We start from the raw sequence: 18,171 nt of genomic DNA on the forward strand, positions 1-18,171 counted from the left end.
AGCCTGAGGTTCAGTATTAGGATTTCAGGCATCTCCCTGTGAGCACATCTGCCCCCTCATCAACATGGACACTGGCTACTGTGCCTTGAGTGTACCCTGTGTGTGAATCTGCCCATGCCCCTCCATGTAGGTGACCTCCTTCCAGAAGAACAAGGAATGGAAGGTAGAAATGTGGCTGAGAAACAGGGCCAAGGGTCTCATAGGACAGAAAGGTAGGAAGGGTTCAAACGGAGGAGAGGGTCCAGGTGAACCCCGTGGACACTGAACAGCTGGGTTGATGGGGTGTCTCTTGTTTTAACGCTCCTGGGGTTCTATCTGTGTCGGGCACGGGCAGGGCTGGAGAGGGTGGTATGGGGGTGCTGGCTTGGCCTTCCCCAGCCCTTAGGGAGCACATACACAGAGGACAGTGTACTGGAGGGGTGTACAGTCCCGGGGCACCCCCAGCCCATGAGAGGTGGCCTTTGGCATCTCCTGGCTCTCGGCCGCTGCCCACTCCATCTCCACCTGTAGGAGTGAGTGCCTGGCTGTCTCCCTGACCCTCCCAGCCTCCGGGCACCAAATCCCATGGCCGTCAGGGCTGAGGCGGAAGAGCGGCCGGCACGGGGCAGGGAGCTGCCAGGGCCACGGCCCCAGGGTGAGAGCTGACGTCTGTCCAGGAGCATCTCTGTCCCTGCCAAGGGCTGAGATCCCGGGCTGCATGCCTTCCCTCTGACACAGAAGCCGGCGTCCGTCCCTCATGGAGCCTGGACCCCTGCCTCGCCCCAGAGCGGCCGGGTGACAGCTGCGGTGGTGCAGTGACTGCAAGGCCCCCTCTTGCCTCCCTCTGGACCAGTCTGCACCTCTTCTGTTGGAGGGACAGGTGATTTACAGTGTTGCGTTAGTTTATTGTTAGTTTCAGGTGTACAGCAAAGTGATTCAGTTATACGTGTACATACATCCATTGTTGTTCAGATTCTTTGCTCGTATAGGTTAATATAGAGTATTGAGTAGAGTTCCTACGCTACAGCAGTTCCCTGTGGATAATCTATTTTATATATCGTAGTGTGCTGTGCCAAGTCACTCAGTCATGCCTGCCTCTTTGCGACCCTATGGACTGTAGCCCACCAGGCTCCTCTGTCCATGGGGATTCTCCAGGCAAGGATACTGGAGTGGGTTGCCATGGCCCTCCTCCAGGGGATCTTCCCAACCCAAGGATCGAACCCGGGTTCCCCACATTGCAGGTGGATTCTTTACCGTCTGAACCACCAGCGAAGCCCAGTAGTCTGTATTAATCCTCAATTTATCCCTCCCCACCCCCACCTTTCCCCTTTGGTGACCATAAGTTTGTTTTCCAAGTGAGGACTGGGCCCCCCCGGGGCTGAGAAAACTCAGGTGGGCCAGTGACAGGGATCTGGGGCTCTGGGATCCGGGTGGAGGTCTGTAGGCCAGCTGCTCTGGTGGTGGCTGTGGAGCACAGTGCTGCCAGGGCCGGGCCGCAGGCCAGCGTCGGGGGCAGAGGCAGCAGGCGGAGAGGGGCTGTGAGCCACCACAGCAGGGCTACTGGGGGAGCCCAGGGGCTTGGCAGGAAGAGGCTGAACGGACCCACGGGTACCCACGGGCAAAGAAGGGGTCATGGGGCACCCGGAAGAGTACATCCCCAGGGCTGGGAGACCACTGGGAGAAGGCCCCACAAGCCTGAAGATGCCGCGTGGTGCCTGTCCAGCCACCCCATCTCTGACTGTCACGGGACTGGACATGCTCAGAAGGAAGCCAAGGTGGTGTTTACAACACAGGGCGGCTGAAGGCTGCTGTTTCACCAGGACTGAGTGGAAAAGCCCCAGGAAGCTAAGGTGGTATTTACAACACAGGGTGGCTGAAGGCTGCTGTTTCACCAGGACTGAGTGGAAAAGCCCCAGGAAGCTAAGGTGGTATTTACAACACAGGGTGGCTGAAGGCTGCTGTTTCACCAGGACTGAGTGGAAAAGCCCCAGGGCTGGCCTGGTTTTCATCTGGGGCCAAGGAAGTTATCTCCACTGAATAAAGTTGAAGGGGACAGGGAGAGGCAAAAACAAAGGCTGGATTTGATGACATTGGGGCCGTGTCTCTTCAGACACCATCTTTACAGGCATCTGTTCCCCCCCAAATATATGTGTGTGTGTGTGTGTGTGTGTGTGCGCAACTGAATTATTTTTCTGTACACCAGAAATGAACACAATATTATCAATTTGTAAATCAACTCTACTTAAAAAAAAAATGGACAGAGTCCAGACCAGGTCATGTAAGCCATTTATTGGTTTGTTTTAAAAATATGTATCTTATTTATGCACGAAGTTTGGTGCGAAGTGCTTGGGTAGTTCCGACAACGGCTGGCACTTGGTGCTTGTCCCTCCCTCCTGTGTCCTCCCCTCCTGCTGGTCACTGTGCAGTTCTGGAAAAAAAGCAATGAGAGACACGCTAAAAGCTAAGGAGTTGGCTTCGCTCGGCCCTGCCCTTGGCCACACGGTCTGCAGTCAGTGGCCGGCCCTGGCACCTGCCTCGGGCTCCTGGGCTGTCCCCACACACAGAACCCCGGTCTCCTTCCGGTCAGCTGGGCCTGCAGCCCGGCCGGCCTGCCCACTGCCTCCCCGCCCACGCAGGGTGCCAGGTGTTGCGGAGGGCATACACCTCTCCAAGCCTTGAGAGCACAGCACAGAGAGCTACAAAAATAAGATTTCCACTCAGAGAAGTGGTGCTGGGATAGTTAAAACCACGTCCCACGCCGACTTCCAGGGAACATGAGAGAAGGGAAAGCACTGGGGGCGGCGGGCGGCTGGGGCTGCCACCAAGGGAACTCGAGTGACAAGAAGAAACGTTAATACTTGACTCGCCGCTGACGGTTCCCCCTCAGCTCCCCACGGCTCCCCCCGACGGCTCGGCGAGGTAGGTTAGGACAGCCAGCTTCTGGCTTCTGGGGCTGCCCCGAGAGGCGGCCTGTGAGGTGGCCGCCGGGTGGAGGGCAGCTTTGCTGGAGAGTGGACTTGGCAGCCGAGCCCCTGCCTGCACAGCCTCCACCAGCCACCACTGTCCCTCTCAGGGTGACAGTTCTCTACGTTGAAAGATTTGCATATGCTCAGTAGGATTGTCAGCAGCTGAAGAGGCCCTGTGGTGGGGTGGGGGGTGGGGTGGGGAGGGTGGTGGTAATTGGACTAGAAAAAAGTATTTTTCCCTGAAAAGGCCTGCTCACAAGACCCATGGGCAGCCTGGACCCTGCCCCGGGAGGTCCCGTGTGTGGTGTTCCCGGGACCCTGGGCTGAGCAGGGGGGCGCTGGTCCAGGGTCACTCGACTCCCTTTCCCAGGAGACCTGGGGTCCATTCCCCTCCTAGGGCCCTGGGACTGGGCTGAGCATCCTGCAGCCCCTTCCCTGCACAGGGCATGGGCAGCCCTCCCCACTCCCCGTGCTTTCGCAGCTGGAGAGGAGCTGGGGTCCACATAGGCACCCCCTCAGCCCCGAGCAGAGGCAGAAAGGTTTGGAGAGAGAGCCTGGGTGATGACAGCAGATTCCATTCTCCAGGCGGGCTGGGGGGTACCATGCTGGGGGCTGTGGAGTGGGTTCTTCACCCCAACCCCATGGGCTCAGCCTTCTCTTCCTGGCCTGTGGGGCAGGGCCAGCCAGGCTGGACAGCGCGGACAAGCTGGGTGGCAGGACATATGTGCCTCCCTCAGGCCCTTCCCTTAATGTTAATACTCGAACAGAGGCCACGCTCTACAGGGAAGAAAGGCAACGTCAGTGCCAAGGATGAGCCCTGGGAGCCAGGCCACTCTCTTCTGGAAGCTTGTATTTACAGGCCTGACTCCAGGGTGGCCTGCATAAACATACAGGGGGGAAATGGGGTAATGAGTGAGCCCTGGCTGACAATAATCCCACCTGTGGGGGACTGGGGGGAAAGGCCGGTCACCTCGCTCGCCTCGGGGAGTCCAGGCCACATGTGGCTTGTGTCTGGCCTCTGTGAGTGTGAGAGTGTGTGCATGTGTGTATGGGAAGGGGTTCAGCCCTCCTGGCACCTCAGCCCAAGCGGCGGGGGACCCCCTTTCTGCCCCTAGGCAGTGAAGGCCCGTGGGACCCACACCGGATCTCACTTTTGCATTGACAGCAGAGCCGCAGCAGCTCCACAGACACTCTTGTTCAGAGTTAGGAAGAGGCAGTGTGAATCGCTGCCAATCCATCCATAAAAAAAAAAAAGTTCTTTGCTCAAGTAAAAAAATATCAAATATAATAAATTTATGAAAGCCCATTCACAACATACACAGTCTCGGTTTCGCATTTTGCCTCAGCAGCTGGGATGGAGGTGGTGGTCAGAGCCCCAGAGCGTTGCCGGACCAGACCCAGCCCCCAGGACTGGTAACCCCAGACAGACAGCTCGGCCAAGTGCTTCCAGCCATCAGCGCGGTGCACAGGACTCTGCCTTGTCGGTCCACGGGGCCGAGGCTCCTCTCACTCCCGAAGCCCAAAGCAAAGGTCGGACGGCCCAGCGACTGCTAGGCTGGGGCTGCCTTTGGGTTTGCCGCGATGCTCTGCGCTGGCGCCCCCCTCCCTGGGCTGCGCTCACACGATTGACTCACGGTCCCTGTCGGGGGTTGGGGGGAAGTCGGCGAGATCCTCGCTTGGGCTGTAGTCAGACGCCCGCACCTGGGGGTTGTCGCTGGTGGCCCTGGTGACGCTGTCGTAGGAGGGCGGGAAGGACGTGGAGGAGACGGAGGAGCTGGAGGGCGGGCCGGGGCGGCGGGAGAAGTTCTCGTTCATCATGTAGGCGATGAGGCCCTCCTGCTCGGGGGCGTCCTCCTCCGAGAGGCCGCTGCTGCCCGCCTGCTGGCGGTAGAGGAAGGAGGCGTGCTTGACGGAGCGCTGCAGCAGGTGCCGGCGGAAGGCCCGCTGGATGATCGTGGCCGACACCTCCTCGTGCTTCCGCCGCAGCGTGGTGGTGATGGGCTCGTAGGAGATCTTGGACGGGTTGGCCGCCATGAACTTCTCCTCCATCTGGATCTTCAGGGCGTCCATCTCCCCAGATTCGCCCAGGACCCTCTTGGTGAAGGCAAAGAGGATGTCCATGCAGTGGATGCGGTCTCCACTCACCATGGGCAGGTCCATATTGATGAGGCTTATCTGGTTGGGCTTGGGGATCCGGAGTGGCTCTGACAGGGCATCGGCGAAGTCAGACAGGGCCAAATACTCGATGAACTGGGTGGCCTCCGGGTCGAACTTCTCCCAGATCTCGTAGAACATGTCGAAGTCATCCTCACTCAGGGGCTCCGTGCTCTCCTCCGTGGCCACGCTGAAGTTCTCCAGGATGATGGCGATGTACATGTTGACCACAATGAGGAAGGAGATGATGATGTAGGTGGTGAAGAAGAGGATGCCCACCGCGGGGCTCCCGCAGTTGCCCCGGGAGCCGTTGCTGTTGGGCAGGTTGGGGTCGCAGTAGGGGGGCCCCGTGTTGAGGATGGGGCTGAGGAGCCCATCCCAGCCCGCCGACGTGGTGATCTGGAAGAGGCACAGCATGCTGTTGGCGAAGGTCTGGAAGTTGAACATGTCGTCGATGCCAGCCTCCCACTTGACGTAGGCGAAGTTGGCCATGCCGAAGATGGAGTAGATGAACATGACGAGGAAGAGCAGCAGCCCGATGTTGAAGAGCGCGGGCAGGGACATCATGAGGGCGAAGAGAAGCGTGCGGATGCCCTTGGCCCCGCGGATCAGCCTGAGGATGCGGCCGATGCGGGCCAGGCGGATGACGCGGAAGAGCGTCGGGGAGAAGAAGTACTTCTGGATGATGTCTGAGAGCACAGTGCCTGTGGGAAACAACAGAGACTGTGGCCACTGGTGGCATCACTGTCCTCCCTCCAGCCCAGCCTCGCTGGGAGGGGTCTCTGCACAAGCAAGGAGCCTGGGAGTGGAGGCCTGGGTCACCTGGGGCCTGTAAGGACCCTGCCTCCACCCACCTGAGTCTCCAATTCTGCATTTATGGTCCAGAAAAGGACCCACAATTCCTGCATCCTTTGCAAAGTGCCTTCTCAGCCCTCCGCTCCTTAGTCTCCTGAGCCTACCTGCACATACGAGGCCCATTATCCAGACTGTGGTTCAGGGGCCTCAGCAGACCTGCTCAGCATCCCTGATAGCCTAGCTTGGACCAGAACTCTAGAACTTTTAGCTCCTTGCTGCTCAGAGTGTGGTCTGCAGACCAACAGCCTTGGGATTTCCGGGGCACTTATCAGAAATGCAGATCTCAGCTCTGCACCCACACCCCTTGTGTTTTAACAAGTCCAGGTGGTCCGTGTGCACACTGAAATACAAGAGGCACCGACCAGGCAATTGGCACACTCCTCACACCTCACCTGTCACAAGTCAGCCTCTCCGAGGTGCTTCCTGTGACCTTCCCACCCCTGCTAGCTGCCAGGCCTGCCCACTCTGTCTCTACTGACTACTCTGAGTTTGGAGTTTCAAGGAGCATGGATGTAAGTTATAGAAGAAAGAATGGAATATACTTGCCTTGTATTGGCCCAAGTGAACTTTCCAGACTTTTCATATATTAGGTTGGTGCAAAAGAAATGGTGGTTTTTGCATTGTTGAAATCTGCTGTTTGATATTGGAATACATTTTAAATAAATGTAGCTAGGTTCTACATCACTTTAGTGTGCATTTCTCGCTTTATGTTTTTGTTTTTTTGTTTTGCTAATGACTTATTACTTGCTGTTTATTTTATATTTATTTTAGACTATGGAGATGATGTTAGGCAAAAAACAAGTTTGAGCAATTTTCTTTTTTGAGTTCAAAATGGGTTGTAAGACAGCACAGATAACTTGCAACATCAACAACACATTTGGCCCAGGAGCTGATAACAAATCCACAGGGCAGGGGTGGTTCAAGGAGTTTTACAAAGGACACGAGAGCCTTGAAGATGAGGAGCACAGTGGCTGGCTATTGGAAGTTGACAACAACCAACTGAGAGGATCATTGAAGCTGATCCTCTTACATGAGAAGTTGCCAAAACTCAACGTTGACCGTTCTACAGTCTTTCAGCATTTGAAGCAAATTGGAAAGGTGAAAAGGCTTGATAAGTGGGTACCTCTTAAGCTGACCGCAAATCAAAAAAAGCATCCTTTTGAAAAGTCATTTTCTCTTATTGTATGCAACAACAACGAGCCATTTCTTAATCAGATTGTGACATGCGATGAAAAGTGGATTATATACCATGACCAGTGATGACCAGCTCAGTGGCTGGAAAAAGAAGAAACTCCAAAGCACTCCTCCAAGCCAAACTTATACCAAAAAAGATCATGGTCACTGTTTGGAGGTCTGCTGCCCATCTGATCCACTACAGCTTTTGGAGTCCCTGTGAAACCATTACCTATGAGAAGTGTGCGCAGCTGATCGGTGAGATGCACTGAAAACTGCAGCACTGACAGCCAGCACTGCTCACCAGAAAGGCCCAGTGCTTCTCCGTGACACGCTCGACACACATTGAACAACCAACACTTCAGAATTCGAACGATTTGGGCTATGAAGTTTTGCCTCATCTGCCGTATTCACCTGACCTCTTGCCAACCCCCTATCACTTCTTCAAGCATCTTGACAACTTTTTGCAGGGAAAACGCTTCCACAACCTGCAGGAAGCAGAAAATGCTTTCCAAGAGTTCATCAAATCCAAAAGCATGGATTTTTGTGCTATAGGAATAAACACTTATTGGCAAAAATGGGTTGATTGTAATGGCTCCTATGTTGATGAATAAAGATGTGTCTGAGCCTAGTAATAATGGTTTAGAATTCACAGTCCAAAACCGAATTACTTTTGTACCAACCTAATGATAATGTCACTCACGAACATGTGTCAAGTGTTCACTGTCAATAAAGCACTGGGCTGAGCAATTCACACATCCATTTACCCCTTCCAGTTACCCTAGGAGGGAAGCTGATACTATCATCCTCCTTTTCCAGAAGAGGAAACTGAGAGGTGAGGTAACTTATCCAAGTTGCCACCTAGTCAGTGAGAAGTGGGGATTTGACTCAGACGCTCTGGCTCCAAGTTGAGCTGTTAACCATGCCTCTCTGGTACACAAGCTCTGGAACCAGTAGTTCTTGAATATAGTCTACACTTCCTGGAATCTTGGAGACTGTCCCTCAGGGCTCCGTTCCAGCTCCTGACACCTGCTTTACAGAGAAGCTCCTCTCTAGCCCCACCAGGCATGGCCTCACCCTCATCCCTGCCTGAGACCTCCTGGAGCATTTCCTGAGCCCACTTCTAGCTTCTAAGCATCTGTGCATCACTATAGCCACAGCAGCCCCTCTCTTGGCCCCTGCCTTTCCCTCTGAGTCACTGAAGAGGCTATACACGGAAGAAAGATGAAAGCCAGTTATCCCATGGCAGAAGTCTGTGGGGGCAGGGTCCAGATTGGGCTCTGAACACAAGTGACAAAAGAAAGTACTGATAAATTGGACTTAAAACCTCTGTGCTCCAAGAGGTGACAACCAAGAAAGTGAAAAGACAACCTACAGAATGGGAGAAAACATCGCAAATCTTGTATCTGATAAGGGACTAGCCTCTGGAATATATAAAGAATTCTTACAACTCAATAAAAACACAAATACGTCAATTAAAAAATCAAGCAAAGGATTGGAACAGACATTCCTCCAAGATACTTCTCCTGTTATATACCAAGATATGCCAAGGAAAATGACCAATAAACATATGAACAGATGTTCATCATCATTAGTCATCAGGGAAATGCAAAGCAAAACCTCAATGAGATGTCACTCCATACCAGTTAGCAAGGCTGTAATTAAAATATACAGACAGGAACAAGTGTTGGTGAGGATACGGAGTAACTGCAACCCTCCTACACTGAATTTGGGGTTGTAACGTGGTGCGGTCACTTTGGAAAATAGTTTGGCAGTCCCTCAAAATTTTAGATTAGTGGCTGCCAGGGGGTGGCTGGCTGTGACTGTGAAAGTTGCTCAGTCATGTCCAGCTCTTTCCAACTCCATGGACTATACAGTCCATGGCATTCTCCAGGCCAGAATACTGGAGTGGGTAGCCTTTCCCTTCTCCAGGGGATCTTCACAACCCAGGGATTGAACCCAGGTCTCCTGCACTGTGGGCAGATTCTTTACCAGTTGAGCCACAAGGGAAGTCCAAGAATACTGGAGTGGGTAGCCTGTCCCTTCTCCAGTGGATCTACCCGACCCAGGGATTGAAGCAGGGTCTCCTGAAATGCAGGCGGATTCTTTACCAGCTGAGCTGCCAGAGGGCAGGGAGAGGGAAAATGGTGAGCTCAGTAGGTGCAGAGTCTCTCTTGGGGGTAAGGAAAATATTCTAAAATTAGAGCGTAATAATGGTTGCACAGGCATACACTCTCAACGTAAGACCAGAAACTATAAAACTACTAGAGGAGAACATAGGCAAAACACTCTCTGACATACATCACAGCAGGATCCTCTATGACCCACCTCCCAGAATATTGGAAATAAAAGCAAAAATAAACAAATGGGACCTAATTAACCTTAAAAGCTTCTGCACATCAAAGGAAACTATTAGCAAGGTGAAAAGACAGCCTTCAGAATGGGAGAAAATAATAGCAAATGAAGCAACAGACAAACAACTAATCTCAAAAATATATAAGCAACTCCTACAGCTCAACTCCAGAAAAATAAATGACCCAATCAAAAAATGGGCCAAAGAACTAAATAGACATTTCTCCAAAGAAGACATACAGATGGCTAACAAACACATGAAAAGATGCTCAACATCACTCATTATCAGAGAAATGCAAATCAAAACCACTATGAGGTACCATTTCACACCAGTCAGAATGGCTGCGATCCAAAAGTCTACAAATAATAAATGCTGGAGAGGGTGTGGAGAAAAGGGAACCCTCTTACACTGTTGGTGGGAATGCAAACTAGTACAGCCACTATGGAGAACAGTGTGGAGATTCCTTAAAAAACTGGAAATAGAACTGCCTTATGATCCAGCAATCCCACTGCTAGGCATACACACTGAGGAAACCAGAAGGGAAAGAGACACGTGTACCCCAATGTTCATCGCAGCACTGTTTATAATAGCCAGGACATGGAAGCAACCTAGATGTCCATCAGCAGATGAATGGATAAGAAAGCAGTGGTACATATACACAATGGAGTATTACTCAGCCATTAAAAAGAATACATTTGAATCAGTTCTAATGAGGTGGATTAAACTGGAGCCTATTATACAGAGTGAAGTAAGCCAGAAGAAAAACATCAATACAGTATATTAACGCATATATATGGAATCTAGAAAGATGGTAACAATAACCCGGTGTACGAGACAGCAAAAGAGACACTGATGTATAGAACAGTCTTATGGACTCTGTGGGGGAGGGAGAGGGTGGGAAGATTTGGGAGAATGACATTGAAACATGTAAAATATCATGTAAGAAACGAGTTGCCAGTCCAGGTTCGATGCACGATACTGGATGCTTGGGGCTAGTGCACTGGGACGACCCAGAGGGATGGTATGGGGAGGGAGGAGGGAGGAGGGTTCAGAATGGGGAACACGTGTATACCTGTGGTGGATTCATTTTGATATTTGGCAAAACTAATACAATTATGTAAAGTTTAAAAATAAAATAAAATTTAAAAAAAAAGAAAGGGTGGGTTTTGTGTTATGTAAAGTATATCTTAATAAAACTGTTCTTTAAAGAAGGAATTTGGGCTCTGAGGTCAAACAGATATGGGCGTGTACTCTGTTCTCAATGTTTCTGCCTCTCCCTAAATTCGTATGTTAAAATTACCCCTCTCAAAGATGATGGTATTTGGAAGTGGGGCCTTGGGAGGGGCTTAATTTCATGAGGGTGGAGCCCGAATGAATGGGCTTAGTGCCCTTATAGAAGAGGTTCAGGGAGCTCCCTAGCCCCTTCCAGTTTGCGAGGACACAGCAAGAAGGTGTGGGTTATGAACTGGGAAAAGGACCCTCAGCAGGAAACCCACCATGCGGCGCTTTCCTCTTGGACTTCCAGCACCCAGATCTGTGAGAAGTAGATTTCTGTTGTTTATGAGTTACCCAGTCTGCTACTTCTGTCGTATCAGCCTGAGTAGGCTATGTGTGATTCCTATCTCAGCTTCTCCCTAGCTGAACGATTTCCCTGCCTTGGTGCTGACTTTATATGGTGAATTGCATGAGGCAAGTGATGTCTGAGAAGCCTGGCACACACCAGGGTGTGCTCCGTGGTGTGTGCAGGTGGCAATTCTCAACTCCAGAAGGTCCATCTCCAGGGTTAAACGTCTACTTCAGAGGGCCACCTGCCTCCCAACTCTGGAGACTCTTTCTTGGGCTTGAAGGCTTTCCTTTGGGAAGGCAGGGAACCCCCACAGGCCCCATTCCCTTTCCAAGACTCACCCTCGAAGTTCTCCAAACAGAGAGCTGTGTTCCAGGGTCTCAGGGAGGGTGGGACCAGGAGGGGGTGTTGGGTCCTCTACCAAGCTGGCCCCTTGGCCTGAGTGGCCTTCCCAGATGTGTGTGTGTGTGATTGTGGGGGGTGGGGGTAGGAAGGACTGTAGGGAGCGAAGAATTCAGGACGCTGGTGTACTTGGCATGGAGCACAGATCAGGGGCCAGGGGAGGCCTTCTCTGCCCAGCTGACGTGCATACCCACCTACGATGGAGAGGATGACAACCACGAAGTCGAAGATGTTCCAGCTGTTGGTGAAGTAATAGTGGCGCAGGGCAACCATCTTGAAGATACACTCGGCTGTGAAGATGCCCACGAACAGCAGGTTGATCTTGGCCAAGATGTTGACCTTCTCGGGGCTCTGGTCGTCTGTCTCCACCATCATGGTCACCATGTTTAAGCAGATGAGAAACATGATGGTGACGTCGAAGGCCTGCTTGGTCACAATGTCGAATATGAAGCCCTGGTACTTGTTCTGAAAGGAAGGGCAAAGGAAGGGCTCAGCAGGGGCCTCAGACAGGCTAGTAGGCCTCCTTTGCTGCCCCTCAGCTCAGACCACCCACCCTCCGACTCCACCCTCTGGGGCAGGGGCGTCCAGTGCTCACAGACTGCCACGGGGAGAGGAAAAAGGCAGGATGCTGGACAGTCTGGCTCCCTGCTGAAAGCTCCCTGGGCTTCCAGGCCCAGCCCCGGGCTCCTTGTCCCAGACACCATCTCTCATGGCGCCCCTTGTTCATCAAGCTTCTCTTTTTGTTCCCACTGTCTGAAGGCTCAAGGTCAGATCTAATGTTCAGCTCTAGAAACTGTCTCAGCCCTCAGGTTAACAAAATTTCTCCATTCTTTCTGTGTGATTTATTTATTCCATTGAATCTGTATATGTGTCTTGAATTGCAAGATTATTTTGGGGAAAGTGTAAGTCGCTCAATCACGTCTGACTCTTTGCGACCTCATGAACTGTAGCCCGCCAGGCTCCTCTGTCCATGGGATTCTCCAGGCAAGACTACTGGAATGGGTTGCCATGTTCTTCTCTAGGGGATATTCCCAACCCAGGGGTTGAACCCCGGTCTCCCGCATTGCAGGCAGATTCTTTACCATCTGATCCACCAGGGGAGCCCCATTTTGGGGAAGAGAGATGATTATAAACAATTGAAAACACACACACACTGCTAACCTAGACCAGAGCATGGAGAACAGGAAAGAGTCAGATGACATGGATGAATTGGATGCAAAAACTGGGGCTGCCACCTACAAGCTAATGATTTAGGTACCATCATCTGCATAACCTAGGCTGCCCTGGTGGCAGTCTGCAGGGTCACAAAGAGTGCAGGGTCACAAAGAGTCAGACATGACTGAGTGACTAACACTTTCACCTGAGTTACCTAAGTATTGCCCCCATCCTGCTCCAGTACACACACACACATACACACACATGGGTGTGTGTTGGCCTGATTTGGCCAAGGGAGTCAGCCTAGCAGAGCACTCAGCAGGCCCCACCCACCTGGGGACTCTATGGCTCAGGGAGTTACAAGGATGAGGTCACACAGGGTCTGCCTAGCCCTCCCTGGGGAAAGCCTGCAGTGCTATAGGGGAGGAGGGGCCTCACTCAGAGGTTCCTGTGGGAGGGGATCATCCCTGGGCTCCCACAGCTGTCTCATGCCTTCCCCTGTACCTCCATGAGACTGAGGCCCCTGTGCATGATTGGAGGTCCCTCCTTCCCTGGGCAGGCCAAAGGCCCCAGGTTGCACCAAAAGACTGTGAAGAGGTTCCGATAGCTGGTCTTGTGGTGTGGGGGCTTCCCAGGGCCCTCTTTGGGCAGATCTTCCCCACGCCCACCGAATTGAGAGCCTGGCTCACCAGGGGCCGTGGGATGGGCTTCTGGGGCTTCTTGGAGCCCAGCTTCTTCATGGCGTTGTAGTACTTCTTCTGCTCCTCTGTCATGAAGATGTCCTGGCCCCCTAAGTGCAGAGACACAGGCACCAGCCTCATCTGGGGGTTCTCAGGGACCTAGCCTCCTTGGTGAGGTTGCCAGGGTGGCCCTTCTCCTCACTGCCTCTCCTGGGGGAGAAAAGTATGCCTTATCCTACATCAGAGAGTCCCCCTCAACCACCACCCTGGACCTGCTTCTCCAGGGTGCCTTTCCTCATTCACCTTGAGCTCTCTCTGACTTTGGGACTTGCAAATGCAGCCCCGGCCTCCATCCTCTCCCCTGCCCGGCTCAGCCACCCTGGAAGTTCCCTCTGCCCACCTGGCTTGCCTGCCACCCAATCGTAGCTTCTATGATGGAACTCTGGGAAGACCTAGGCCTCTGTGCAGTGGCTCCCCAGCCCCACCCCCATGATCCCCGATCATGGGCCAGGTGAATAGTCCCAACTCTCACCCCAGCTCCTCTCAGGAGCCTCATCTCTCAGACTAGGGGCCCCTTGTTACACACTTACGGGCCTAAGCAGGTCACATTATGGATACACCCCTCTCCCACCCCAGCCCGATGGGAGCTTAGTCCCCAACAGGAAGGAGGAATGGGGCCAGGAGCCAGAGAGGCTGCCAGGTGCCTGGCACCCAGCCCTGCCCTGCAGCCTGGTGGGCCCGTGCTCTACGTATCTTTTTCTTCTGCTGGTTGAAGTTGTCAATGATGACACCGATGAACAGGTTCAGGGTGAAGAAAGACCCAAAGATGATGAAGATGACAAAATAGATATACATGTAGAGGTTGTATTCCCACTGGGGCTGCTCCTCGTACTAGAGGGGAGAAAGCAGACAGGAGGTCAGGCAGGCAGGAATGGGGGATGGGCTGGCCGGGTGTGTCAGAGGAAGGTCACCACCCGGGGTGTGTGTCTGCGTGCGTGAGGGGCAGGCGGGGATGGCGTTGAGGAGGGTGGGTGGTGGCAGGTGAGGAGGGCAGGCACGCCGGGCTCAGAGCTGGCGCTGTGTTCCTGTGTGGCTCCTGCCCCTGGGCCACTGGGAGGTTTGAGTATATGGGGGTGTCTCGCAGCATTCAGCTGTCCATGTGATATGGTGGCTGGTGTATGTCTGTGGGGCGGGGACAGGACCACAGAGAAACTTGATTGGGTCTCTGTTGCTCCCACCCCACCCTCCAGAGGTAGAATTTTTGTTCAACTAAATTACAGTGAATGCAATTCACAAGATATCTGAGAATCTGGGGAGTCCCCGGGAGACCATACAGCCATGTCCCAGGGGAAGCCAAGGGCATTCCAGAGAGGCTCAACTCTGGGCTGACACAAGAGACCTGGCCCTTATGGGATGCAGACCCTGTTTCCGTGGCAGCTAAGCAGCTGGGAACCTTGGGTGCTTGGAACCTTGACTGATTCAAGGAGAGAGACCAGTGTGACAACCTACCCCCCTGGAGTCTACAGCTGCATACATGATGTCCATCCAGCCTTTAAATGTTGCCTGGAAGAAAGAGACAAGAGTAAGGAAATTTAATTCTGCGTCTATGGAGTTACTCCGGGCTCCTATCTGGGCAGATGGGACCAGGAAGTAACCTCCCACTAGACGTAGGCAGCCTGCTCCACCCTTTCAGCGGTGTCCAAGTGGCTGGGCAGTTGGGGAAAGGCCTTCTTGTTCAGGGCTGAGGCGGAGGGGAAGCCAGCCAAGCAGACACTCCAGGAAGGTCACTTAGTGGGGCAATAAGCCTTCTGATGTTGGCCAAGAGACTACCCTTCAGATCTGCATTCATTTCAGATTCTAAAATGACACAGAGGCCTACAGGGGTGTCAGGAACACAGAGCGGGCACTGGGGTTCCCTGCTCTGGTTTGAGGCCGGCCTCAGTGCTGACCTGGTCCTCTCTGTCATAAGCCTTGGGGCTTCTGCTCCACAGCTTTCCAAGGACATCCCTCAAGAATCCTAATGTTCCCTCACACTTAAGGGGGTCCTTTTGCTAGTGGTGTGTTGGCAAATGACTAACAACAAATGGCTTTCCAGAAGGAAAAATAAAAGCCCTGACTGGGCTTCCCTGGTGGCTCAGTGGTGAAGAATTCGCCTGCCAATGCAGGAGACACGGGTCCGATTCCTGACCCAGGAAGATCCCATATGCCGAGGAGCAACTAAGCCCGTTTGCCACAGCTATTGAACCTGTGCTCTAGAGCCCAGGAGCCACAGCTACGGAAGCCCTTGAACCCTAGAGGCTGTGCTCTGCAACAAGAGAAGCCGATGGGAAGCCCACACACGGCAACTAGAGGAAAACCCGGGCAGCAATGGAGACCCAGCACAGCCAAAAGTAAATACCATACAATTATACATAAAAAAAAGCCCTGACTGTGTGTGCCAACTTCTCTGTGTAAATATTCCCATCACGGCCAAACTCAAGTTGCCAAAGTGTCGTTACTGAACTCAGTGCTGGGAAGAGATGCACAGGACCACAGCATTGCAGTGTTTCCATGGTATAACTATAATAGGCGTGTGTAACCTCAAGAGCATAGATGATAACAAGCGGTCATGGTAAGTTTTTATTTTGTTTCAATATCGTTGAGTTAATTACAAGTTTATAAATCTAATTTTTAATAATGGCTCACAGAATAGCGGAAAATATAACAACCGGCTCTTGCGAGTCCACACTCGCTGGTTCTGGCATGGCAGGAAAGAGGAGGCCGAACAGGACAGGGTCCTGGCGCCGGTTGCATGGATGGCCCCAGTCTGGGCTGCTAGGATGATTCAGAGCTGAGGGACATGCTTGGTGGTGAGACTGACTACCTAGCAGATCTCATTGGTATCCTTGGCACAATCCTATTGTGTCCTGAGCCTCTTCAGGGTGTAAACTGGTCTACACAGATTTCCTACATCTGAGAGTTTTTATGAGTCAGGAACGGTGGATGGGGAAACCAAAGCAGCCATAGAGAAGGCAACTGCTTCAGCTTCCTGTGCCATGGGGCCTCACCCGCACAGAGGCCTGGAGATGCGGTGGGACCTGCTGGGGACCACCCAAGGTTATGAAGTGCCCGTGACCGGATTCTTTCTAGCCACTGTGCGGGTGTGTCTGCAACGGCAGGCAGCTCTCAGACTACAACGGGGGCTTTCCTTCTGAGTGTTGACATTCAGAAGGGAAGGCTTTCTGGGTTGGGCTCTAATCCTGTTCCCCATGAAGTATTTCAGACACTCTGGAGCAAGCTACTCCTGGGATTTAAGAGATGGGTGGAGTTGCTTCCCTGGTGGCTCAGCAGTAAAGAACCCACCTGCCAATGCAGAAAATGTGCAGGAGGCTAAGATTTGATCCCTGGGTCAGGAAGATCCCCTGATGAAGGAAATGGCAACCCACTCCAGTAATCTTGCCTAGGAAATCCCATGGACAGAGGAGCCTGGTGGGCTACAGTCCACGGGGTCACAAAGAGTCGGACACGACTGAGCAACTAAACAACAAACAACAATGGAGGTGTGAGGGGAAGTGTGAGTTCCCCTCTGCTCAGCACTAGAGACAGGTGTCTGGGCTTTGCACTGGGACAAGAAGAAAAAGCTGCAGCTTTACGTGTTACAGTTCTGTTTGCGGTTCTGCTGTCAAGGCTATTTGTATGCTGTGCGTTAGAGTCACTGAAGCCATCGTCCTCACAAATCAATAGAAACTTTGGTAGGGCCGTGAGTGTTTGAACATCCTGCACATTAAAGATGAAAGTAAACATATTCTTTTAAACAAGGCAGGAGGAATCACCCCCTTGTATAACGAGGGGCGGCCAGAGTCACAATTTTGCTAACGGTTCAGTCCCTGGGTGTCTGTGGTCATTCACGTGCAACCTGTGCTATCGCACTGCCAAACTGACAGTGTGAGGAGTCAACCTGACTGCTGGCTGCAGAGCTGGGTAAAATGCCCCAGTGTGGAGTCCCACGCCATATTTGGAGAGTGTAGCATCTTCCTTAGAAAGGAACATCTGGCACCTTCCCAAACAGACAAGAAGTCTCTGGAGAATCCTGACCCTCTTGTGAGGATCCAGAGTGGCCCCGCTGTCCCCCTCCTGCCCACAGCCTCGGGGAAGGGACCTGTTGCTGGACAACCAGGGAGAGGAAGGCAGCCCCCCCACCGCCCGCCGCAGGACTCACCACCTGCAGAAGGGCCAGGTACCCGGCCCCCACGTTGTCAAAGTTGACCTTCACCTTGGTCCAGTACAATTCGCCAGTCACATTGAAAGACTCACAGTCGCTCTTGTTGTTCACGATGGTATAGTTCAAGGGCAGGTCTCCCTCGGTCTGGTTGATGCATCTCCCAAACTTCCCCGCGAAGAGGTTCACGCCCATGATGCTGAAGATGAGCCAGAAGATGAGGCAGACGAGGAGGACGTTCATGATGGATGGGATGGCGCCCACCAGGGCGTTAACCACAACCTCAAGTGGGCAGAGAACAGACTCAGTTTCTGGGGGTGCTCAGAATGCACCCCCTTTGTAAGATCCCCCCCCAAACCTACTGAACTCCCTGGGTGTAGGTCCTTGCGGGGGTACGGGTGGGGAACATTTCCTGTCAACAAGAAAGAACAGTCCATGGCTGGAAGCTCTGGTGGGCAGTGAGAGAGAGCACACGTGCCTTCTGCTCTGCATCCCACACTCACACAGCTCAGAGCCCTCTGTCTTATCCTTCATAGCACTGCCCGGAATCCATGACCTTCAAACTTAACTTTCAACACAGTCTCTGCTAGATAGTATGCCAGAAATCTGATGGGGAAGAAAGGGTCTCTGGAGACACATTCTCTGGGCTGAGTTTCTGGTTCATTTTGGGGCTGCTGCTCCTGAGATGGATG

General features: G+C 52.8%; 1 protein-coding gene across 2 annotated transcripts in view; it reads right to left on the minus strand.

The window, feature by feature from the left end:
* Window positions 1-2,253: 2,253 nt before the first annotated feature.
* Window positions 2,254-18,171, minus strand: part of SCN5A (sodium voltage-gated channel alpha subunit 5) — a 105,154-nt gene continuing 89,236 nt past the window's right edge. For both annotated transcript variants that reach the window (XM_070776067.1, XM_070776066.1), the window contains 6 exons: window positions 17,480-17,761; window positions 14,791-14,844; window positions 14,035-14,172; window positions 13,291-13,395; window positions 11,641-11,911; window positions 2,254-5,803 (listed from right to left, as the gene is read on the minus strand). In XM_070776067.1, coding sequence (XP_070632168.1) covers window positions 4,563-5,803; window positions 11,641-11,911; window positions 13,291-13,395; window positions 14,035-14,172; window positions 14,791-14,844; window positions 17,480-17,761 — 2,091 coding nt within the window. In that variant the 3' untranslated portion in view covers window positions 2,254-4,562. The remainder of the gene's footprint in view (window positions 5,804-11,640; window positions 11,912-13,290; window positions 13,396-14,034; window positions 14,173-14,790; window positions 14,845-17,479; window positions 17,762-18,171) is intronic.

Source organism: Bos indicus, chromosome 22 (genome assembly GCF_029378745.1).
Source record: "Bos indicus isolate NIAB-ARS_2022 breed Sahiwal x Tharparkar chromosome 22, NIAB-ARS_B.indTharparkar_mat_pri_1.0, whole genome shotgun sequence".
Classification (NCBI taxonomy): Eukaryota; Metazoa; Chordata; class Mammalia; order Artiodactyla; family Bovidae; genus Bos; species Bos indicus.